This window comes from Plecotus auritus (assembly GCF_963455305.1).
Source record: "Plecotus auritus genome assembly, chromosome: 4".
NCBI lineage: Eukaryota > Metazoa > Chordata > Mammalia > Chiroptera > Vespertilionidae > Plecotus > Plecotus auritus.
In genome coordinates, this window is record NC_137775.1 from 132,477,524 (window position 1) to 132,502,809 (window position 25,286).

A 25,286-nucleotide genomic window follows, 5' to 3' on the forward strand; every position below is an offset into this window, starting at 1 on the left:
ACTGCTTTCACTCAAAAAAAAAAAAAAAAAAAAGGCAATGTTTCATATTTTGAAAATGACAGATCCTTTTGAGAATCAAATGAATGCTATGGTCCCTCCTTTCCTACAATCCTGCCTCTGCCCTGCTCTCTACCCAGGCCCTGAAGGGTTAAAGTCTTTACCTTAGGATATAACTTTGCCAAAAGAATCATATTACTGAACTGGTGGCATGAGTGGGTAAAACAGTACCAGAATTCTAAATTACAATACAGTGATGGATTCTATTGTGTTACTACTACTGAGGAGCAAAGCAAGCAAGAAAGGTGATAATACTCTATCTGGAACTTTACAATACAGAAAAACAAATGGGTGGCACAACGTAAAAGGCAGAAGGTCTAAGAAGTATAAAATCAACTTGCTGTTACTCTGTTTTCTACAAAGTTAATATGAAAGGTCTGTCTTAACGAATGCATCCAACTCTCAGTTATAATCACTCATTTAATGAGTATGTACTTAATAAATACATAATGTATGCTCATAAAACACTTTAAATGTGTTCTGAAGAATAGTTTCTTATTGCTGTTAAAATCCATACTGGGCCTGGCAGTGTGGCTCAGTGGTTGAGCGTTGACCTATGATCCAGGAGGTCACGGTTCGATTCCCATTCAGGGCACATGCCCAGGTTCTGAGCTCGGTCCCCAATAGGGGGAGTGCAAGGAGGCAGCCATTCAGTGATTCTCTCTCATCACTGATGTTTCTATCTCTCTCTTCTTTTCCCTTCCTCTCTGAAATTAAAAAAAACAAAATCCATACTGGGCTGATCCTGACCAAAGTGATCACCTTAAACAAACATGTCATGTCAGACATGTTCCCAATTGAGGGTTATTTTTTCATTAACAAAATTACTACAAGACACACATGAATGGTAGTGATGGCTGAGTCTCTGGCAAAAAAAAAAAAAAAAAAAAATCGTTCACATTAAAAAAAAAAATCACAGCAAAGCATATATATTAAGAATAAAAACTGCAAAGTAAAACAAAATGCTGTGTTTTTAACACAATTATTCACATAACTATGTATTTCTGTTTCTGGGATTCTTAACCTAGGACTACTCAAGGTCTAAAATACATATACAAATAATAGGCTTATTTTTACTTACTTGCCAGTATCACACAGAACTAATGGAAATCAAAGAAAAAAAAATGAGCTAGGGAAAATTTTAAGAGCAAAAGTAATGCATACCTCTTCGTATTTTTAAGCAAAAAAAAAGTGTTAAGCATCTATTTTTCTTACTAACAAAAAAGTTTTTAAATGGCAATCATGATAGTTAAGGCCCCAAATCTTATGGTATATTTCCCCCATCTACACATCTACATAGAACTTTAACTTAAGCTTCCCCTCCTTCCCAAAATAACTACTTTAGTGATTTAAATTAGTTCTATATAACTGTTTTACTTATTAAATGCATACTTTATTTTTCTTCTTTGGAAAGTTTAAAAGCAATTAGTCATAGACATTTTCTAACTGAAAATAGTGAAGTATTTGAATAATTCTTCTACTGATGGTATAAAGTTAAAATTCTAATTTAACCAAACATGTATTTATAGAAAGAAAAACTACTGAAATTAAGAAAATCCACTCAAAACACTATAGAATTTCAATTTGGACAAAAGACTAATATGAACAAAAAGTAGCTTCATTGTCAAGAAAATAATTCACGGCTCCACAGTTGAAATTTATTCCTAAAATCTTAAAGTAGCCTGGAAAATATCTCAAGTTCTGATCCAACAGTTTACATTCCTAAAGGCTGTATCTGTAAATAAACCCATGAGAAAGTAGGAAGGAGAAAAAGGAAGGGAATGGGGGAGGCAAAAGAAAAGAAGGAGAGAGGGAAAGAAAAATTCAACCCTCAAGTTTCTGACGTGATTTCTATGGCAATCTACTGAGTGGAAAGGGGGATATATACAAGGTGGGGCAAAAGTAGGCTTACATTTGTTCATATGAAAAGTAATACAATAATTAGTAAATAATACAATAAAGTGTTTCACCTATTCAACTGTAAACCTACTTTTGCCCCACCCCATATTTTAAGATTGTTTTTCTGTTGCCATCCTACACGAATAACAGCTTGAATTATTTTTTCACATCTTTTATTCCTAACAGAACTGCTTGTTTTCCAGTATTATCATAGAAAATAATCTAAAGGTAAGTCAATTTTACTCCTTGAAACTGTTATTTTGCCCAAAAGTTTACAAGTTAAAAAAAATTGTATTTAATCATTTTAGCTAGCATATGTCTTGCTCCTCATCTGTGTTTACTAATATTTAAATAAAAGTATGGAGAACCTCAATTTCTAACCTTGGATCTTCCCAGTTCAGAAAACTTCTATTTCTATCTATCAGTTCAAACTTGTTATTCTTGACCTAACCAGTGTTGTTGAGCACTGTCCCGTGCATCAAAAGGTTGCAGTTTCGATTCCTGGTCAGGGCATGATCCCTGGTGGAGGTGCTGTGATGTTTCTCTCTCACACTGATGTCTCTTGATCTCTCTCCCTCTCCTTTCCCTTCCTCTCTTTCTAAAAAATAAAAATCAATAAAAACATTTCTTAAATAAACATGTTCTTCCCTATCTTTTGCTAATTCAGTCTCTGCTTTATCTACTGTAATAATCTTCAATTTTTATTTTTAATATATTTTATTGATTTTTTACAGAGAGGAAGGGAGAGGGATAGAGAGTTAGAAATATCGAGAGAGGACCATCGAACAGCTGCCTCCTGCACACCCCCTACTGGGGATGTGCCCGCAACCAAGGTACATGCCTTTGACTGGAATTGAACCTGGGACCCTCAGTCTGCAGGCCAACGCTCTATCCACTGAGCCAAAATGGTTAAGGCTAATCTTCAATTTTTTTAAATCTCGGTATTTCATTTGTGGTTCTGAAACATTTCAATGCAAATGATTGAATATAGAATATAACAGTTCTGGAATGAGTCAGATCAAATCCTGTCTTTCCACTTCTTAGCTGTAGGATCTCAGGCAAGTTACTTAGTTTCTATTTCCCTAACTATAAAATAGAGAAAACCTAACTGGGTAGTTGTGAGAATTAAATTATATGCCTATCTATATGTATATTAATTTATATATAGGGCCATATCTGGCATAGAGTAAATACTCAAAGAATACTCAGTGAGAAAGCACTCAATTTTCATTATCTTTCATTTGGAATTTGATATTTGATTTGGCGTTGACTCTCCTCTCTATTAAAATTTCTGCCCGGCTGGTGTGGCTAAGTGGTTGAGCATCGACTTACGAACCTGGAGGTCATGGTTCGATTCCGGTTAGGGCACAAGCCTGGGTTGTGGGCTTGATCCCCACTAGGGGGCGTGCAGGAGGCAGCCAATTAATACTCTCTCTCATCACTGATGTTTATCTCTCCATCTCCCTTCCTCTCTGAAATCAATAAAAATATATTAAAAAGAAATAAATAAACATAAAATTTTCATCTGAATTTGATTTGGTGTTGATTCTCCTCTATACTGCAACCAAATGTGACTTTTTCTTGGCTTTTACAAATAGTCTATTCTTTTTTTTTTAAATTAAATTCTTTATTGTTTAAATTACATATGTCTCCTTTTTCCCCCATTGACCTCTCCCTGGCTGCTCCCACCCCAGGCACATGCCCTCACCCTGCTACTGTCTGTGTCCATGGGTTATGCTTATATGTATGCATACAAGTCCTTTGGTTGATCTTACACCTCCCCTGCCTTCCCTCTGAGGTTTGACAGTCTGTTCGATGCTTCTATGTCTCTGGATCTATTTTTGTTCATCGGTTTATTTGTTCATTTAGTGTATTCTTTTAGTTGTATGTTTTCTTAACACAGCTGTATAGTTGCTTCTAAATTTTATTCATGTTATCCATTAAATGGGGAAATGATTTATTCAGAACCCATACAACTATCTTGTTTGCTCTATACACCCCTTACCTGAACCTAAGAAAACTTATTCTCAGAAGAATTATTCATTATTGTATTTCCATGGCTACTGAATACAGTGGAAGGCACTGTAGGTGCTCAAATGATATTAGGTGAATGAATTATTAATGAACCAGTGAAAACTGTGCTAACTGCCTCCTCTTTCACTTCTGGAGTTGAAAATCAAGCTGAGTTTCAGGACTGACACTAGGGCTGGGGAGAGAAAAATTCTGGAACAATTCCTAACTTCAAAATAATCTAGGCCTCTTCCCTAAGTTTCAAATTTACTATAGAGATTTTATGCTTTTTTTAAAGAGATCTTCATTCAACCTCTCTCTTTCTCTTCCCTATCCATACATGGCTTTCTATGACAGTTCAGTATCTTTTAACCATAAAGGTTTCTGAATCAGACTTTCGGAAATGCTGGTCCCCAAAGTAAGTTTTGTATTTGCTCATACAATTTAAATTATTTTTTATCTCAAGAACTCAAGGGGAAAAGAAATTAGATAACCCAGTTTTTGCCACTGGCCAAATCCAGCCTACTGTCTGCTTTTGTAAATCAAGTGTTACTGAACACAGACATGCTCATTTGTTTACATAGCATCTATGGCTGCTTTTGCGCAATAGCAGACATGGCTCACAAAGCCATATAGCCTCTAACACAACTATTCACCTCTTTGAGGAAAGGATCTACATAAAAAACAACACAAATGGCAAATATTTACAGTTAGAATGTAATGTGTTGGGCACTGCTTTGTGAATTTTACATCTACTATCTCTTAAAAATTAGATAAGACATGAATGGACACTGGTACAATCCCCATTTGCAGATGAGAAAGCTGAGGTTTGATGAAATTAAATAACTTGGCTAAGGCTAATAAGTGGTAGGGTTGGGAGTCAATCCCAGGCCTAGTGGAATCTGAAGTGAAAGTATAATTACTATTCTACAGAAGGCTTTAAAAGAACAAACAATACAGGTATTTTCTAAGTTTGCAGTTAGAACGCTTTCAGTTGGATTGGGTTGATGATCACAAGGTTAATCCTCACCCCTCGGTGAGGTTATTTTCCCATTGGTTTTTAGAGAGAGTGGGAGGGGGAGAGACACAGATAGAGAAACATCAATGTGAGAGAGACACATCGATTGGTTGCCTCCTGCATGCACCCTGATCATGGGACTAGGGCTGTGATCGAGCCTGCAACCAAGGACCAAGGTATGTGCCCTTGACTGGAATAGAACCCACGACCCTTCAATCCTAGGGCCGACACTCTATCCACTGAGCCAAACTGGCTAGGGCTCCACATTCTTTGATACTGTTATAAGTAGTGGCATTGAGTAGCGTTTTTAATATGTATTCATTAATAACAATAAAAAGCACTGATGATTCTTATTCTTCACAAAGAACAAGCATAAAAACTATCTTTACTTTTACTGAGACTATATGGTTTTAAAAATTAATTGAAATTCTAAAATGAGCTTTCAGCTTGAAGACGGCTTAGGTGCAACTTTCTTTGGTCACCCCAAATCCAGGTTCATCCGACTTCCACCATGCCACAGAACTTGGACCCCAAGAGATCAAAGTCATATACCTGAGGTGCACTGGTGGATAAGTCAGTGCCATGTCTGTCCTGGCCCTAGGGAGCCCCTGGGTCTGTCTCCAAAAGAGGTTGATGACATTGCCAATGTAACCAGTGAATGTAAGGGTCTGATTATTACAGTGAAACTAATCATTCAGAACAGGCAGGTCCAGACTGAGGTAGTACCTTCTATCTCTGCCCTGACCATCAAAGAACTACCAAGAGACATAAAAAAAGCAAAAGAAACCCAACATTAAGCACAGTGAAAATATAACTTTTGATGAGATGGTCAACATTGCTCAATAGATACAGCACTGATCTTTAGCTAGAGAACTTTCTACGATCATTAAAGAGATCCTGAGGATTGCTCCTCGGTGGACTGCAATGTTGATGGCCAGCACCCTCACCCCTTATCATATCATAGATGACATCAACAGTGGTGCAGTGGAATGCCCAGCTAGTTAGGAACTACAAAGGAAAACATTTCAATTAAAGACCATTTATCAACTAAAAAAAAAAAAAAGAATTCTAAAATGTTGGCCATGAGAAATTACAACTGAAAGCTGGTGTTAATATTTATACAACTGTTATTAAAACCGTATTCCACAACTATTATAACAATGTGGAAAAGTTGGATAAAGTTCAATGATACATCATTTATACTAAGAACATTTGTTACAAAAAGGTATATGGTAAAACAACACTGAAAACAACAAAAGGGTTAATTCCTAGAAATACTATTCAACCAAAATTTAACTAAACTATATGGCAGATAAGAGACAATGTGATAAATAGAGAATACAAAACTAATTTATATCTTCAAAAAGCTCACAGGGGAGATAGGTAAAAATTAATATGGGTCCTGGCCAGTTTGGCTCAGTGGATAGAGCATCGGCCTGTGGACTGAAGGGTCCCAGGTTTAATTCTGGTCAAGGGCACATGCCTGGGTTGCGGGCTCAATACCCAGTGTGGGGAGTGCAGGACACAGCCGATCAATAATTCTCTCTCATTGATGTTTCTATCTCTCTCTCTCTCTCTCTCTCTCCCCCTTCTTCTCTAAAATCAGTAAAAATATTAAAAAAAAATTAATATGGGGTTCTTAAGAATAGTAACCAATTCATATTGATGAATAGAAATGTAATATAACCCCCCAGATGATAAAAGTAGCTCTCTAAATTGCTGGGAAGGTTGAGGAACTAGGCTCAGTAAATGAGTAAGACCAAGGAGGTTTAAAAGAAAGAAAATAAAAATCTGTCACAAGAATGACGTGGGCACAGAAGCGATGCCACAATGGGCACCCCACTACCTCTGTTTTTGGAAATGATTTTTTATTGCAGCCACTACATCCTTTACTGTGCTTGAGTCTTTGTATTTAGCTCCAGATAAAAGCATCCAATTAGCCATGTTTGGGTTAGGGGCCCATTTCCTAAGTGTAGGCAGGAGAAAGGCATTTATTTGCCCTTTTTGGCATTGCTATGGTAGGAGCCAGGCCTTGCACTTCACCAAGATTCATGAAATGTATGTACCAGTTCCCTATGTACCAGAGAACCCCTCAAACACAGGGAGGGATTTCAAATGCTGGGAAACCCCCCACCTCCCAAAAGACAGATGTCCCACCACAAACACTCTTAAGCCAAGATCTGTTGGAATATTATGGGGGGAGAGTCTCTGAGTTCTCAGAGACTATTGAAAGGCACTGTTCACATATTTAAATGGAAACAAATGATCCACATCTGTACATGCACTTAAAAACAAAGAAACAGCCATTAAGAACAAAAGACATATGCCTTGGTTGGTATGGCTCAACTGACTGGGCATCATCCCGTGCACTGAAAAGTTGCTGGTTCGATTCCTGGTCAGGGCATATGCTCCTAGGGCAGTGGTTCTCAACCTTTTTAATGCCGCGACCCTTTAATACAGTTCCTCATGTTGTGGTGACCCCCAGCCATAAAATTATTTTTGTTGCTACTTCATAACTGTAATTTTGCTACTGTTATGAATCGTAATGTAAATATCTGTGTTTTCTGATGGTCTTAGGCGACCCTGCTGTAGATCCTAAGACCAACGGAAAACACAGATATTTACATTACGATTCATTAACAGTAGCAAAATTACAGTTATGAAATAGCAACGAAAATAATTTTATGGCTGGGGGTCACCACAACATGAGGAACTGTATTAAAGGGTCGCGGCATTAAAAAGGTTGAGAACCACTGTTTGGGGCTGTGCAGGAGGCAGCTGATCAATGTTTCTTTCTCACATCAATATTTTTTTCTCTCCCTCTCCTCTGCTCTCTCTCAAAATCAATTACAAATCATAAAAAAAACCCACCATATTCCACAGATTTGAGTTTCTTAAACCATTGTTTTTCAAATTCAAGTCTAGTGACTTGCCAGGAAAGTCAGGAGCCCATAGTTCTCAAGTTTAAGTAACTCTACACTACAGCATAAAAACAATAGGAAAGCTTTACATTAGATACCACGCTGGCATAAATGAGGGATTAACTGCACAGTCAGGATATGCTATGCAGAACAAAATCTTTAAAAATAAGGAGAATTTTACCAAGCAGATAAGAGTGGGGCAAAAAAAGAATATTCCAATAGAAGCAATAGCTAGTATAAAGTATTTCATTAGAAAACACCATCTTGTAGTGTGAAAAGCATCTGTTCAGGTTCATGAAAACGGAATTAAAAGTCCTAGTCCCAATTAGCAGTATGATCCTGGTCAAGCCTTTAACATCTAATTTTTTCCTTATTTACAATATAAGGCAGTTGAATTAGATAATCTTTTAAGCAGTTCTGCTTCTAAACAAATTTATGATTACTATATATCAGTAATTGGCTAATACTTATTAGCATTCACCACATGTGAGGAAAAATGGTACATAGTTTATTATTATTACCTTCATTTTTCCCAACTGAAGAAACTTAAGTTCTGAGCAGTTAACTAGCTCACCTCAAAGTGATACACTTAGTAAGAGAGCCAAAGCTGGAGGATTTAATTCCAAAGCTAATACATTTAAGCTCTACACTATGGTTTCACCAATAATGCACTTTTAAGTTCTTAAGGACAGTGTTGTAGCTTCAATTATACTATGGGTAAAGGTTATTATCTATAACCCCCTTTTTTGGCTAAATTTTCAAGTAACCAGGAGTTTTGACTTAAGTATTAAAATGTTCATTATTTTATACTAGAGGCCTGGTGCACGAAAATTTGTGCACTCGGGAGTGGGGGGTTCCTCAGCCCGGCCTGCGCCCTCTCACCATCCGGGAGCCCTCAGGGGATGTCCTACTGACAGCTTAGGCCCGTGACCGGGTGGACAATCAGGGGATGGTGCCGGCCCCATCACCCTGCCGCCGCTGCAGACTGCCCTCTGCAGGAAGCGACTGGGCCAATCAGGGGAAGGCGCCACCCCCATCGCCCCTCCTCTGCCATTGCCGTCCCCTCCCTCTGCCCGCTGGCACGCGCCTTGGCTGGCTTGACACCACCTGCTTGCTGGCCCTGCCCCCCGCCGACTGGTTGTTCTGCAGTTTGGTCAATTTGCATATTACGCTTTTATTATATAGGATAATCAAATAGAAATCTTTCCACACATTTATCTGACTTTTTAAATGACAGAAAAGTTGAGCAAATATAAACTTTTCATGAAGCTTAAGGTTGCATTTATATGTATCAATTACTGTATGGGCTCCTGGAACTTTAAGCTAACATGACTTTTTGCCCCTTCATTTTCTTATGTTTTGATTTCTCTCATGATTTTAGGAATCACAGTTCCTCTCTACCTCTGTAACGTTTTGTGGACTTAAAAAAGCAAGTCAAGTTTCTTAACTAATCATAACTATTTATATATAGCTGACCCTTGAACAACACAGGTTTAAACTGAGCAGGTTCACTCTTACACAAATTTTTAAAATAAATGTATAATCAGCCCTCCATCTCCCTGGATTTTGCACCTGCGGGTTCAACCAACTGTGGATTGAAAACATTGTTTTTGATCTGAGGTTGGGAATCAACTGATGCAGAGGGCCGGCTATATGCACTGTTTTACATAATTTTATATAATGGGTTTGAGCATCTGAAGATTTTGGTATCTGTGAGGGGTCCTGGAACCAATCCCTATAGACACTGGGAGACAACTACAGTTAAGTTTTGGGAGAATAAAAAGTTATACATGAATTTTCGACTGTGTGGGCATTGCCACCCCTAAACTTCACGTTGTTCAAGGACTAACTACAGTAAAGACACAGTTGCAAAAAATTTACTTTTGGCAGTATTTCTCATTACGAGGTGGCCTTTGATGTAATAAAATAACTTTTAATTATCTAAACATTTTTAATACCTGACCATTTCTCTGTTTCAAAAACTTTTTTTTAAAAATATATTTTATTGATATTTCACAGAGAGGAAGGGAGAGGGATAGAGAGCTAGAAACATCGATGAGAGAGAAACATCGATCAGCTGCCTCCTGCACACCTCCCACTGGGGATGTGCCCGCAACCAAGGTACATGCCCTTGACCGGAATCGAACCCGGGACCCTTCAGTCCGCAGGCCGACGCTCTATCCACTGAGCCAAACCGGTTTCGGCTCAAATACTTTTATATAAAATATTTTCCCACACTGCACCGTATCTTCCTATCCTAAGATACTTCATAAAGAATTAAAAGCTAACACATTATGTTCTTCAGATCACATGATGCTAGCATTCAAGAAAAAAAGTTTTATGCTTATGAAGATATATGGGTTAAATGTGAGGTAGGTCCAAACAATCCTCATACTTTTTCTGAGACAAGAGAAAAAAGGGCAAAAATTTAGAGGACCCACCTGCAAAAATTCTAGAGAATATAAGAGGAATAATGGTTCTATCCCATACTAAAACATATAAAGTTATAATCATTAAAACAGTTTAATATGGATATAAAACAAGTAAGAAATTCAAACACATAATAGAATTCTATTCATGATAAAGATAACAGTTCAGATTAGCAGGAATTATAAAATAAATGGTGTGAAAACTGTTAAAAATACACAAATTATAATACTATTTCATGCCTTACTTAAAAATAAATAACAGAAGTAACAAATGCAAAAAATAAAAAAATAAAACACCAAAAGTTCTATAAGACCAAATTTTTTTTTTGAAAAACAGGTCTATGTAAACAGGACACAAAAATCCAGGTCACAAAAGGGGGAAATCATGATAAATTTAACCACATTAAAGGTAAAGTCTGTTGTAGAACAACTACTATGACAAAACAGATGAAGTCAAGACACAAATAGAAAAATATTTGCTAAGTATATGATAAAAAAAGATTTCCCTTAATTTGTAAATAATCCACACAAATCAATAAAAAGCAACAAGTAATTTCCTAATAGAAAAATAAACAAAATAAACAAGAAATTGTGTGAAAGACAACAAATGCTTATAAAGTTTTAATAAGATACCAATTTCCTTATTAAAGAAATGCAAACTGAAGCAACACATCATTTTCCACCTATTCAAATGGCAAAAACTAAAGAATGTGATGATGCCCAGTGCTGTCAATGTTTGAGGGAATGCTCAGTCTCATGCACTGCTGTGTGTCCAAGTTGATAAAACTCATTAGGAGGGTAATACAGATACGGTAGTCTCAAGGTTGTCAAGGAATATATATATATATATATATATATATATATATATATATATACACACACACACACACACACACACACATACACACACACACACACACACACAGACTCTACACTACAGCATAAAAACAATAGGAAAGCTTTACATTAGATACCACTACACACAAAGGTAGTGACTGTAATACCATTTAATTACAAAAATAAGCTAGAAACAAAATGTTTATCATAGAGCACTAGTTAAATAAATTATCCATAAAATGGAATGCTATGTACCATTCAAAAGGAGGGGGCAGCCTGGACGGTGTGGCTCAGTGGTTGAGGGTCAACCCATGAACTGGGAGTTCACAGTTCCGTTCCTGGTCAGGACACATGCCTGGGTTTCAAGCTCATTCCCCAGTGGGGGGTGGGGGTGGGGTGGGAGGGGAAGTGCAGGAGGCAACCAATCAATGATACTCTCTTATCATTGACCAGAGGCACCAGTGGGGTCTCTTGGCCTGGCCTGTGGGGATCAGGCCCAAACCAGCTATCGGACATCCCCTGAGGGGTCCCAGATTACGAGAGGATGGTTCTCGGGTGACACACCCCAGAATCAGGCTCCCTCCTCTCTGGTTCTGGGTGCATCACCCGAGAACCGCAGCTGCCAAGTCACCGCAGTGCGGCAGCTCCTGAGCGTCTGCCCCCTGGTGGTCAGTGTGCGTCATAGCTACAGGTTGGCTGGTTGAAAGGTCGGCTGGTTGCTTTGGCTTTTCTATATATACATGTTTTATATCTCTCTCTTCCTCTCTGAAATCAATAAAAATATTTTTAATTAATAAATAAATAATAGATGAGGTGGCAGATAAATAAATTTCAATGTGCAACCTAAGATGTATTAAGACATTTAAAAAAGCAAAGTGCAGAATTTTTTAAATAGAGAAAAGAATAAGTGAACTTTCTATCTTTTCCTGAAATTAATTTTGCGAACCGCTTTGTTCACAGGGACTGAGCAATAGAATCATAGGTGTTGCATTTTCTAATCTGTCTCTAAATATAATTTCATCTTTTAAAATTACTAGGAATTAACTAAATCATGGGCCAATTTTTATCTTCTTTTACATGTCTTAAAAATACCTGTAAGTTTTATATTTTAAAGAAAGATACCACCTGAGTAAGGAGAATGGGCAATGGGACACTAGTTTCACTTTATTCTATTCAATTCAGCTTTAACTTTTAAGTAATAAGCATATATTATATTTATCATATAAATGAACTTTATTACACCTTTAACTGTAAGGATAATGTTTAAAAATCTCAAAGGAAAAAAAATAAAATCTCAAAGAAAAACACTATAAACAGCCTATGACATCTGAGTGAACATTTGCCTTCCAATATAAAAAAAAAATGCCTTTATTTTATATTCAAAGAAAAAAGAGTAAAAGACTAATAGAAGGAAAAGTATCTATATTAACCTTTCTATATCTACTGAGGGCATCTGTATCTTATACAAGCTGATATATTTGCTGACTGGGTCACCAGCCCTGCTATACAAAGTGACAAATTTTTATGATATGGAAACTGATAATTTCAAAAAAAAAAAAAAAAAAAAGGGAAATTTCATAAAACTAATAATTGCAAAATAGATTGAATCAGGACCCCTTTTAAATTGCCTATTTTATTAGGAAATGAAAAGTGATCCCAATAAGTCTTGCAATTTCTAAAGATTAGAGTTGACACTTTACTCAGGTTCAAGAGATCCTATCCTTTCAAAGGGTACACACTTGTTGCTTTTCAAACCTATCAGAGTGTCAAAGGCGGATGTAATTAGAATGGGGGCTGGAGAGGGAAAGGAAACCACAAAGAGGGAAGTTAGAGACCTGATGTATAGTATTTCATAGCAAGTGAAATAGAAGCACATTATAAACAAGAGTACATATATCAAACCTAGTGGAGATTATCTGGAATTACTTATCAATACAACTCATAAGCATTCACCTGTGAGCTAGAGCCTCAAAATCTTCCACAAAGCTCACCTCTAACTAGTCTCAATGGATAATTACCATCCTGCATGATTATTTTTTAACACATGTACTCAATTATATAGCAACTAGAGGCCAGTGCATGAAATTCATGCGTGGGCAGGGTCCCTAGGCCTGGTCCGTGATCTGAGCCCATCAGGGCCTTCCAGCTGCTGGCTGGGACCTTCCTTCGTTCTGTGCCGCCCCCTGGTGGTCAGCACTCGTCATAGCAAGTGATTGAACTCCCACAGGGACACTTTGCATATTAGCCTTTTATATATATATATAGATAGATACCTGAGTTACCTAGCATTATTGAGAAGTCAGAGAGACTGAGTTAAAATCTCTGCTTCACTACTCAAGAGCTTTATGACCTCAGGCAAGTTATTTAATCTTTGTCTCAGTCTCTTCATCTCTAAAATTTCTAAAATGGGATCATGCTTATGGGTTGATATGATAGATGACATTATATTTGTGCATAGTATCACAGTGCTCAAATAGATAAAATTTTAAGATGATACTTTTTTCAAAGAGTGCTATTTATTTAATTTAAGGCATTCTGAACAGGTCACAATACTGTCCTTGTTTCTTCCTAAGACAAATAGACACAATTTGACTTTTTCTGTACTGTATAGAATCACAATTACAAACTATAACAATAAATTATGAATGACTATAAATACAAAAGTTTCCATAAGCTATCAAATAGTCTCTTTATAGACACATCGTGAGCAAAGACAGCCTCTGATGAGATTTAAAGTTTACAGAGCTGTTGTTTCTATGCTAATTATTTTCAAACTAGAAGCCTGTTGAGTGAAATTTGTGCAGGGGCGGGGGGGGGGGGGGGGCTCACCTCAGCCCAGCCTGCACCACCCTCTCCAATCCAAGACCCCTCAGGGGATGTCCGACTGCTGGTTTAGGCCCCCATCCCTGAGGAGCCTAAACTGGCAGTTGGACATCCCTCTCGCAATCTGGGACCACTGGCTCCTAACTGCTTGCCTGCCTGCCTGCCTGATCGTCCCTAACTGCCTCTGCCGGCCTGATCACAGACTAACCGCTCCCCTACCGGCCTGATGGCCCCCAACTGCCCTCCCCTGCCGGCCTGATGGCCCCCAACTGCCCTCCCCTGCCGGCCTGATGGCCCCTAACTGCCTTCCCCTGCCGGCCTGATGGCCCCCAACTGCCCTCCCCTGCCAGCCTGATGGCCCCCAACTGCCCTCCCCTGCCGGCCTGATGGCCCCCAACTGCCCTCCCCTGCCGGCCTGATGGCCCCTAACTGCCCTCCCCTGCCGGCCTGATGGCCCCCAACTGCCCTCCCCTGCCGGCCTGATGGCCCCCAACTGCCCTTCCCTGCCAACCTGATGGCCCCCAACTGCCCTCCCCGCCAGCCTGATCACCCCTAACCACCTCTGCTTCCTCAGCCCCCATCACAGTGGCTTTGTCCGGAAGGAAGTGGGAAGTCCAGTAGATGGCTAGCTGACCTGGTGTAATTAGCATATTACCCTTATATTAGTATAGTTACATTAAAAAGTGTTTAATTATGGCCATTTTTCTACTTTTCAATCATAGTCAGAGATAACTTGTGCCTGCCTCTTGTAAGCTCTTTTCATTTTTTTTAATGTGCTGATTCTAACCTTCCGTGAGCTAAGAAACCAGATCATCATTTCAAGGTAGACTGATACGGTGAAAAATATATGGGCTGTAAATTCAGACAGCTCAGGGTTTAAAGCCCAGTTGTGTTACCTACTTAGTGACCTTGTTAAGTTACTTAATTTCTCTAAATTCAATCCTTAAATATCCTCATCCTTAAAATGGGAATACTATTACCTATATTGAAATGCTGTGGTAATAAGCAAATAAAAACTTAGGTAAAAATCTTGCAGAGCACTTTATAGTACCTGGCAACATAAGTCATCCTGTCAATGGTAATTATCATTATATAACTAATGAAGTATGTTGTAACTGTAGCTAAGTGACGAATAAGAAGAATTTCTTACTTGGAACATATGCCTTTAATGTGTGAAATTCCTTGGCACTATACTAGGGATACAGACATGAAAAAGAATGTAACATCTACTCTCCAGAAGCTCGAGCCTAATTGAAAACAGACATGCAAACAAAATCATAGCAATTTGATAAGTGAAACACTAAAAGCAGCAGCACACCATTAGAAGTAAAAATGTTTTCTGGAAGAGGTGATATTTAAGCTAAGAGGATAAATAGAAGCTCACCAGGTTGGGGGTTAGGGACTGAGGTGAGCCAACTTGGTCAAGGAGGATGACTGCACATATACAGTACAAGAAACACCATGGCAGAGTCTGGAGCAGAGTTTAGAGAGGCAGGAACAGGCCAGTTTGGAACAGCCAAGTATGCCAAACTAAGGAGGAGTTGGCCATTAAAAAAAAAAAGAGGGGGGGGGGGATCACAAAAGTATTTTAAGGGACTGAGGGAGATTGGCTGAAAAGATAACATGCCCAGATTCACATTGCAGAGAGATCGCTGCAGCTAAAACATGCGAATTGACCAGGAAGGAGGGAAAAATTAGTCAAGGAAAATAGAGTCCAGGCAGGAAAGAGGCAACAACTAATGTAAAATAGTAGCAATAAGGATGGGGAATAAGGAGTAAATGAGAGACACTACGAAGGTAATCTTCATACACTCAGAAATTTGGGGATATACCCCCAATTTCTAGTTTGGGCAAATGGTTAGGTCATGATGCCATTAGTCAAAATGGAGCCCACAGAAATAATTTTTGAAAATAAAATGAACCCTCAATTTGGAATTTATCGAACAGAACTATCCATTCTGGAGCTCAGGTAAGAGCTGAATTAATTATAATGGAAGAAATTAACGTAAGGGCAGAAATGGAAGATGAAGGCAAAAATGTCCCTCAGAGGAAGCATATAAATTGCAAATAGGGCTATGAATATCTATTATTGTTGGCTTTCACTCCTCTTCTGATTGGATAAACTAAATTTTGTGTTGGATGCCATTTATTACTTGCATACTACTTTAAAAGTATGATAGCTTTTCCACATAGTCTGCTGAATAAAGATGCTTAAGTTTCCCAAGCATTGTGTCTAACTTCTTTACCATCAAAGTCCCTCGGACCAATAAGTTAACTAATATGGTCTTTGGGTCAATCAAAAAGCCAAAATGTTTCAGGTATTGTTTTAATGTTACCGATGAACATTTAATAGGGAGTTTTCTTTATATGCTGTTTTTCTTTTTCCATTTAGAACTATACAATTTTCAATGGTTTGGGAATTCTGAACTCATTTTTCAGAGCGCAGGAACTCACCCAAACCAACAACTTATGCCTATCCATACTTTACATTTCTGTATAAAAGTCAGAAGCATGTAGAAAAATACAATTATGGATTTTAAAAAAATATTAGTTTAAAAAAGGGAGCCTATTAAAATATTTCACTTAATAATGAGAGATCTTCACAAGAGAACACAGGAGAGTATTTTAAAGGCTCTTAACCCCTTAGGAGGAAAACTAGACAAGTTCAACTTTTTAAAATATAATTCCTTTGCATAGAACTCAGATAAATGCACACTACATAAACTCAGAAAGTGGTAACTAGTGTTCATTAATTGGTAGATAAGAAGGGTGAGTCAATGAATAAGCAGGGGAGATGGTTCTGAGCAGGAGAAACCCTGTTCTAAGGCAGGGGTGGGGAACATCCAGCCCCAGGGCTGTATAAGGCCAAATAAATCATTTGATCTGGCCCTGCCTGCCAAGGCATTAGGATAACATGAGTTAATTAAATGTTGACCAAATATAGCAGGCTAATTTTTAGGTTGATAATTTTGTATGGCTCACGAATGATGTTATAAATATCCATATGGCCCTTGGCAGAAAAAAGGTTCCCCACCCCTGTTCTAAGGACTTGAGAGTGAATAGGTACAGTAAGGGAGCTCAGTCAGTAAACACTAAAGAGTTAGGTTTTGGTTGGTTGGTTGTTTTTTGTTATTTTTCACTAACAAAGCAAGAAATATTTTAAGAGACTCAAGTTACTCAATAAAAAGTAAGAAAGGATGCCCAGCTGGTATGGCTCAGTGGTTGAGCATCGACCCATGAACCAGATGAGGAAATCATGGTATGCTTCAGGTCAGGGCACATGCCAGGGTTATGGTCTCAGTCTCCAGTAGGCGGTGTGCAGGAGGCAGCTGATCAATGATTCTCCATCATTAATGTTTCTTTCTCTCCCTCTCTCTGAAATCAATAAAATCATATGGGGGGGGGGGAAACTAAGAAAGAAAAAAGCTCAATGATCTGTTTATAGGATTACATTACAGTCCAACCTTTTTGGATAAAAAGTTCTTAATACTTCCTTTTACTTTTCTTTGAATGTCTATTCTCCTTTTTGTGCACATCTTTTTTGTTAATGAGGGTAGGCAGTAACGTAGCATTAGGAAAAAGCCAAAATCAAACTGAACATAATGACCTAATTTAAAAAACTGAAAATACATGAATCCCTTGTTATTGGCACATATTTTTTCATAAGTGTGTTTGTGTGATTGACAACTCTGTACAATTTATCTGCCTGGATGTGGACCTTGGGAATGTCCTTCTAGAAATCTTGGTATCAAATGCTTTGCAACTACACTTTAGATTATGAGAGAATGCAGGGAGCAGTTAAAGAGGCTACGTTTTGGAGTCAGCAGTTCTAGTTGCATCATTATTTTAATCTCTGTAACTTTGAATTTTTTTCTTAAGTACCCTGCATCTCAGTACTATTATCTGTACAATGGAACTAATGAAAGGACTTACTTTACAAGGTTGACAAGTACGCTAACATAAAAAAGAGTCAGGAAGACACTACATAAATTGTGTTAGTTTTTGTAAGTGTAAGCTCAGTACTTATCAACTTTTCATATTTCAAGGTTCCACAATAACAACACAAACACAAAAGCCCACTCACTTCCAGAGTACTGCAGTATCCACCACTGGAAAGTGCACCACAGACAGAAGTGTTCCAGGTAAGTTCTCCCCTTTAATTTTACATTGAAATATCCAGTAAGTCAGGTTTCAGACTGCCACTACCTGAGAAGGCGGTGAATAGTGTCCTAAAAACCGCTGCAAACAACAACTAAGCTGCATGCAAAAAGGCTGAATTGTAGTGGTAAAGAGAGTAAAAACTATCAGTATACCTTGCACAAGCCTACAAGTTTAAGAAACTCTGCTTCTACTTACTTGCATCCTAACAGATCTCTGAAGCAAAAACACAGCACCACATTAGTTAGTGGTCATACCCTCTGAAGAACTAAAATCTGGACTGGGTTCTCACACTTTTAGGTGAGCAAGACGCCCTCCACGGTTAAGTAATAAAATTATACTTTTTGTTTCAGAAGATTTCTTCTTAAATGCTCATCCTATCAGAATCACGTGTGTAAGTTCTCTCATAATTAAAAGGCACAATTTTAGGGTCCGAAGACAGGTCGGCATAGAATTTTACCAATCTACCACAATGTGGATTCTGTTTTGTATTTTGAGTTTAGTTTTGAGATTAACTGTCTTCATCATGATTTTACCCTCAAACATACTGTGGTTAAAACTGCGTGACTATTTATCACACATGTAAGCATTTCAGATGGAATCCCGAAGAAAGAATAAAGTTAACATGCTTGTTTGAAAACTACTTAGATATCTTAAACACTGCTGAAAACCTTCCCACTTGAAGCAAATTAAGTATTTGCTGTAGAGGGGAGAGGAAAAGGCCACACCCAAAGTTAAGACTCGATGGTGAAGTGATACCAAGTTTCTTAAGTTTAACCATTGCTATTTCTGGTACCCCCCCCTTTTTTTTCACGGTCACTGAATACGTTAAATTCATTAACAGCCCACGGTTAAAAAAAAAAAGTTCTTCTGATTCTAATCACTTAGTCACTTCATTCAGTAAAGGGCAGGTTCAAGATGGGGAATTACTTCATTCAAAGAAAGATGTAAGTAACTCTGGCTGGGAAGAGGGCCAAACTCAAATGGTCAGTGCTCAAAAGTGAGGCTAGCGCCGATTACCATGCCTCCCCTCCCCCAACGGCCAGGAGAGCACGGAGCGCCGGGTGCAGCCACAGCAGTTACCTGACACGGAACGCGCCCCTGCTCTCCCGACCCTTCTTCCAGTTACGACGCTCCCTGACGGCCTCTCCCCGGTGCCACCTCCATCCCGGCCGCCTTTCCTCCCCCTTCCCGCCCCCGCCAGCCCCGCTCCCAGCGGCTTCCTCAGCCTCCGCTCCATCCCACCTCCTCCACTCGTCGCCCGCTCACCTTGGCCACATAGTCCTTCACCTCATCCAAGTCTCCGTTTTTCAGGGCCCACATGAACTCCTTGTCGCACATCACTGCAGCGGGGCGGGCCGCCTGGCCGGGCAGAAGACGAGGAGGTGGTGGCAGGAGCGAACGGATACTGCTGGGCGAGAGGGAAACGGGCCGCGCCGAGCGGAGAGAAGAGCAGGCGGGGGAGGCTGCCAGGCGGGTGAGGCAGTTGGCCCAGGCGACAGTTGGGGCGGGAGAAAGTTCTTTTGCAGCCACCGGGCCCAACAGAGCAGGTTCCGCCTGGCCGAGAAGCAGCCGGAGCGTTTACACTTCCGGTTCACTCCCAGCTAGGGCCCTCCCACAACTTCCTCTTCCTTTTTCCCTCCTAGCGCTTTGGGACCCCGCCCCAGGGCCCTGGCGGAGCCACCTGTGTGCGCAGGCGCGGTGTCTAGGCCGGCTACCAGGAGCCAGGGGTTGGGGGAGGAAGGAGGGGAGGAGGGGGGAAGAGGGAGGAGGAGGGAGGGAGAGGAAGGGAGGGGGAGGGGGAGGGAGGGAGGAAGGGAGGGGGAGGGGGAGGGAGGGAGGGGAGGGGGAGGGAGGGAGGGGAGGGGGAGGGGGGAAGGAAGGGAGGGGTGAAGGGAGGGGTGGGCGGGCCAGGAGGCCAGGCATCAGAGGACTGGAATCCCAGAGTGAGAGTGAAGGGGGAGTTAAGAGTACTGTATCGCTGATGGGATCAGGACGTTCCTGCACACCATAAATGGGAAAAAGTAAAAACAACAGAAAAACTTGGAAGGCATCTTGCTCACCTGAAAGTCTCCAGTAGAAGTGTTTAGTTCTCTCTCCTCTTTGTTTTCTTTCTCTCCCTCTCTTCTGGGCTGTCAGCATCTCTTGGGCTCCTAAGACTGCTAGGATATAGTAAAAAAATAAAAATTAAAAAAAAATAAAGGAAGAAGGAGAAAAAAAAGAGATGAAATAAACTAGTTCCTGTGCTCAAGGAACTCTTTAATACTTAAAGTATTTAGCATGTCAATACTATGTATAATTTCTGTGGAGGGAAAAACTTTAGTGTGTGTTGGGGGAAAACTTTATTCATCTCCCTGACGGTGGTTATGTCCATGACTAGGACTTCAGTTTGGTGCCATAGGGCACAGCAAACCTAACTGTCCTGTACAATTGCATTTTTAATATTTTATGTTCATTTGTTTTTAAGGATTTGAAGCTTCAAGACTGGTCTAGTGAAGCCAGTCTATTCTTCCTAGAGTTTGTCTCTAAAACCTCGAGGTACAGACACCAGGGGAATTATGCTTTAACCCTAATGATCCAGATATGCACACATGATCATAGAGAGATCCAATAAAAACTCTTATTGGAATGATTATACATATATAAAGTCTACTATTTATTAAACCTAACTACTTTACCATGCTTATTGCCATATAGTATAAGGGTTCAGAACATACTCTGGAACCAGATTGCTTAGTTTTGAATAGAGGACCCAACCCTTACTAATTTTGTAAGTCACCTTTGGCAAACTGACTTACTTCACAATACTCATAAGGATTTTCAGTTTTCCATATAAAATGGGGTAACAATAGTGTTCAATAATGTAATTTTGGGACTATCATTTAGAAATGGCAAATAGAGGTAGGTTTGAAATCAAAAGAAAAATCTTCAAACATTTAACAATACCATTGTTATTCTGTTCATTTTACTTTGTGACCTTTAGAAATACAACCTTATACCTAACAATGATGGAAACAAATCTCAAGGAGAAATATGTTATGCAAATCCCCAGGTCTCCATCTCTTCTCTGCCTCCCACTCTGACCTATGTGATCTTTGAGTTACCGTATTTTTCCAAGTAAAAGATGCTACTTTTTTCTAAAATCATTAGACTAAAAATCGAGGGGCATCTTATACATGGAAGTCAGCTGAGGATGGAGCCACGAAGGTGCTAGCTGCCCATACCTTGTCAAAGAGGCTTCCTCCAATCATGAGCCTTATTGTTACTGACTTCAGCTAATGCCATAATTGGAGGTGGAGGTGGAGAGTGTGCAGATGCAACAGGGACTTGAGCACTCTGAGCCCATAAAGATGCCAAAAAATAAAAAGATAAATACTGGTAAGCGATTGTCTTACTCTGCAAAATTCAAACTGAATGTAATCAGCTATACAGAAGAGCATGGAAATAGAGCTGCAGAGAGACAATTTGGACCTCCTTCCTCTGAGTATATGATCAGACAGTGGAGAAAACAGGAAGAACAACTCCTTAAGATGCCAAAAAAAGAAGAAGGCCTTAAGAGGAAAACCAGCAAAATGGGCAAACTTGGTGCAGAAGCTGAAGACTTGAATTATGGAGCAGTGCCAGAGTGGCTTCTGTGTGTCAACAAAGCTTATTCAATGTCAGGCAAGAATGTTTGCAAGCGAAATGAACATTGTTGATTTTACAGGAAAGGCAAAATGGTGCTTCAATTTCATGAGGGGAGAAGCGTTGGCCATGAGAACACAAATAAAGCTAGCTCAGAAAATGCCACCAGTATATGATGACGATCTCACATATATAGACAGTGACTCAGAAGACAGCAGTGATACAACAGAAGTTGAAGAAATTGATATGTCTGGAACTAATAGTGATGAAGAAGAGAGCAGTGATGCAACAGAGGCTGGATAAAGTGATATGATGCATAATATCATGGTACTGATATGTAAACATTACCTGCGGTAATTACTAAATAAAGATATGTTCTGTTTTATGTTTAAAATATTGATTTCTTAATTTTTGGTTGGAAAAATGGGTGGCATCTTATACATGGAGGTGCCTTATACATGGAAAAATACGGTATAGACAGCTCTTGATTTATAGCTCCAGCCCAAACTTCTCCTGTGTGATCCATTCTTATATTTAACTTCTTACCCATTTGAATGCCTCAAACTTAACATACCCAAAATAGGATTGTCTCCTCTAAATTCTAAACCTAGTTTTCCTTAGACTTCCCTGTCTCTGTGACTGACAGCACCAATCACCCCAGAAACATGGTGATAAAGATTCTCTCCATGACCCAACACTAACTAGGATCCTCTGAGCACTCTCCTCAACTAGGCCTCATCCTTGGTCTATAAAGACTTGAACAAACACTAACATATTTCCTAACAGCTTAAGACCGAATCACTAAGATGACTCTTGTCCTCCCCCTCCCCCCAAAGTTCCTGCTTCAGAAAACTCAAAGCTGCTATTGTTAATTAATTAATTAATTAATTAATTAACTTTACCATTTGTTCCAGGCAACACCTGAGGATAGTGCTCTGTCTCCCAGTCTCTGTAGGAGGGTAGAATTCTACCTTCGATTCTTGCCAGCTAGCAGACACAGCTGGCCTAATTCCATTTACACTAACCATTTAAAATTTTTCACTTCCCTGATTCTACTGAGACCCCGTTCTTCCTATTCCCTAATTTTTCCTTTAAAACACCCAATCACCTTTTTATGATTCAAAGTTGAGTTCAGTTCAGAGTAGACTCTTTTCCCCTACTGTAGTAGTTATGACTGATTAAAAACTAGTGTCTGTCTTCCTTTATCTTTGATAATGGGAGTCATAAACAAATCCTACTATTCCCTCTTATTCAATCCACCAATAAGTCCTTCAAAATATATCTTATATTCTTGACTTCTTGCCATCTTCACTACTGAATACCCATCTTCCTCCCTGCCACCCTCCATGTACACACATACATAGCCCTTCCTGGCCCTATAATCTGTCTGCACTACTATAATAGCCTCCTAGCTAGTCTTCCCTTTTCACTCTCATCCTTTTCCAAGTAATTCTGTTAGGTAGGAAGTTAGACAAGAGCAGCTGGGGTCCCGAACAGGGGTCAGACCAATATTGCCTTCGGACACCCTCTCTATGGGTAGCCCAGCAGCCAGCAGACTGCCAGTCAGCAGGTTCAGAACCAGCTGGTTCCTGGCCCAAACTCAGAGGAAAACAATATGACCTCAGTGTGATCTTACTAGGGTCCTGGATTAATTATAATAAAAATTTCATTGTGGTTTGGACCCCCCTGTTGGTTTTTCTGTATGCATTATGGGAAAGGGCATGTGCAGAAGAAATACCTATACTAATAAAAGGGTAATATGCTAATTAGACTAGGTTGACTGTACATCTTCCAGACGTCCGACTTCCTTCCAGACAAAGCCACAGTGGCAGGGGCTGAGGCAGAGGTGGTTAGGGGAGACCAGGCTGGCAAGGGAGCAGTTAGGGGGCGACCAGGCCAGCAGGGGGGCAGTTAGGGGATGACCAGGCCAGCAGGGGGGCAGTTAGGGGTGACCAGGCCAGCAGGGGGGCAGTTAGGGGGCAACCAGGCTGACAAGCAGAGGCAGTTAGGGGCAATTAGGCAGGCAGGCAGAGGGGTTAAGGGTGATCAGGCAGGCAGGCAGGCAAGCAGTTAGGAGCCAGTGGTCCTGGATTGCGAGAGGGATGTCCAACTGCTAGTTTAGGCCTGCTCCCACAGAGATGGGGCCTAAACCGGTAGTCAGACATCCCCCGAGGTGTCCCAGATTGGAGAGGGTGTGGGCCGGGCTGAGGAACTCCCCCCCACCATGCATGAATTTTGTGCACCGGGCCTCTAGTAGTTATATAACCCTATTCTGTCAATCATCCCTGAGTGCAAATGAAAGTCTCCACCCAGAAAATCCCTCATTTAAACCATATAACCCAGGAGTTTGGGGCCATTGTCTCTTTCAACTGGCCTTCTCCTTGCTTGGATAAATAAATAAATCTTCAACAAATCCCACTTTGCTTTACTTTCATTTTCTTTGACCTTAAAATCTTTTCTGCATAGACAAGAACTGAGGTCCCAGCTGGTAATCCCCATGGGTAACATTTTTTTTGGTGCTGTGACTTGGATTGCACAAACAGAAGTCCAGGGGAAGGGGAAGACATGCCTCAGGGGAAGGCACTCTCACACAATTAACTGATATCCAATCAACTAGAGAACTTTCCCCATCCAAGGGAATTTACTGGATCTGAAGATCCCATGTCTACCTGGCTTTGCCCCATGGATGGAGAGGTAATTGCTCTCGGGGCTATGTCATTTCTGACATCTCCATAGCCTGGGATAATAGTACTCACCCTTCCCCTCTCCATTCCAGAGGACACTTAAATAGATGAACAGGACCTCTCATACCCCTGGAGGAACCTCACTGGGGCTCCAGTAGTGCTTATTCCAAGAGATAGTGGTCGCTCTAAGACAGGAGAAACCTTAAAAATGTTACAAGAGCAACTTGATTCATTAGCTGGTGTTGCCCTTCAGAGCAGAATGGCTCTTGACCTCCTTACAGTGGTAGAGGATGGTACCTGTTTATACCTGAAGGAAGAATGTTGCCTTTATATTAATAAATCAGGAAAGACAACAAAACATACAAGATATCCTTGAAAGGGCAAGCAACATACAGACTACTAGGGATTCCTTCTGGAATACCAAATCTTGGTTTCTCTTCCTCTTGCTTCCCTTTGCTATGCCCATAATTATCTTCATAATCCTACTAATATTTGAACCCATGTTACTCGATTTATTAAAACAATTCATTTCTTCTCATATAGCAGCCATACAGTTCCAAATGGTACTGTCTGAAGGATACCAAGCCCTCACTCCCACGGAACAGACTTCTTATTTTGGGCCCCTGGATGGACATCGGCAGCCACCTCCCTAAGCAGACAGCTAGCAAGTATGGTAACCCAAAGTTTCACAATGACCCTGATCAGCTTGAAGCAGCCGGAGTGGTCTTCACCCAAAAGTCCCCCAAGAATTGGGTTCCTATAACCTGAGGGGGGAAATGTTATGTAGGAAGTTAGACATGAGCAGCTGGAGTGGGCTCTGCCCTGG

General features: G+C 40.0%; 1 protein-coding gene across 1 annotated transcript in view; it reads right to left on the minus strand.

The window, feature by feature from the left end:
- Window positions 1-19,764, minus strand: part of MTPN (myotrophin) — a 60,646-nt gene extending 40,882 nt beyond the window's left edge. The window contains exon 1 of the mRNA XM_080666879.1: window positions 19,422-19,764. Within this exon, the coding sequence (XP_080523005.1) occupies window positions 19,422-19,493 (72 nt within the window). The 5' untranslated portion in view covers window positions 19,494-19,764. The remainder of the gene's footprint in view (window positions 1-19,421) is intronic.
- Window positions 19,765-25,286: the final 5,522 nt, after the last annotated feature.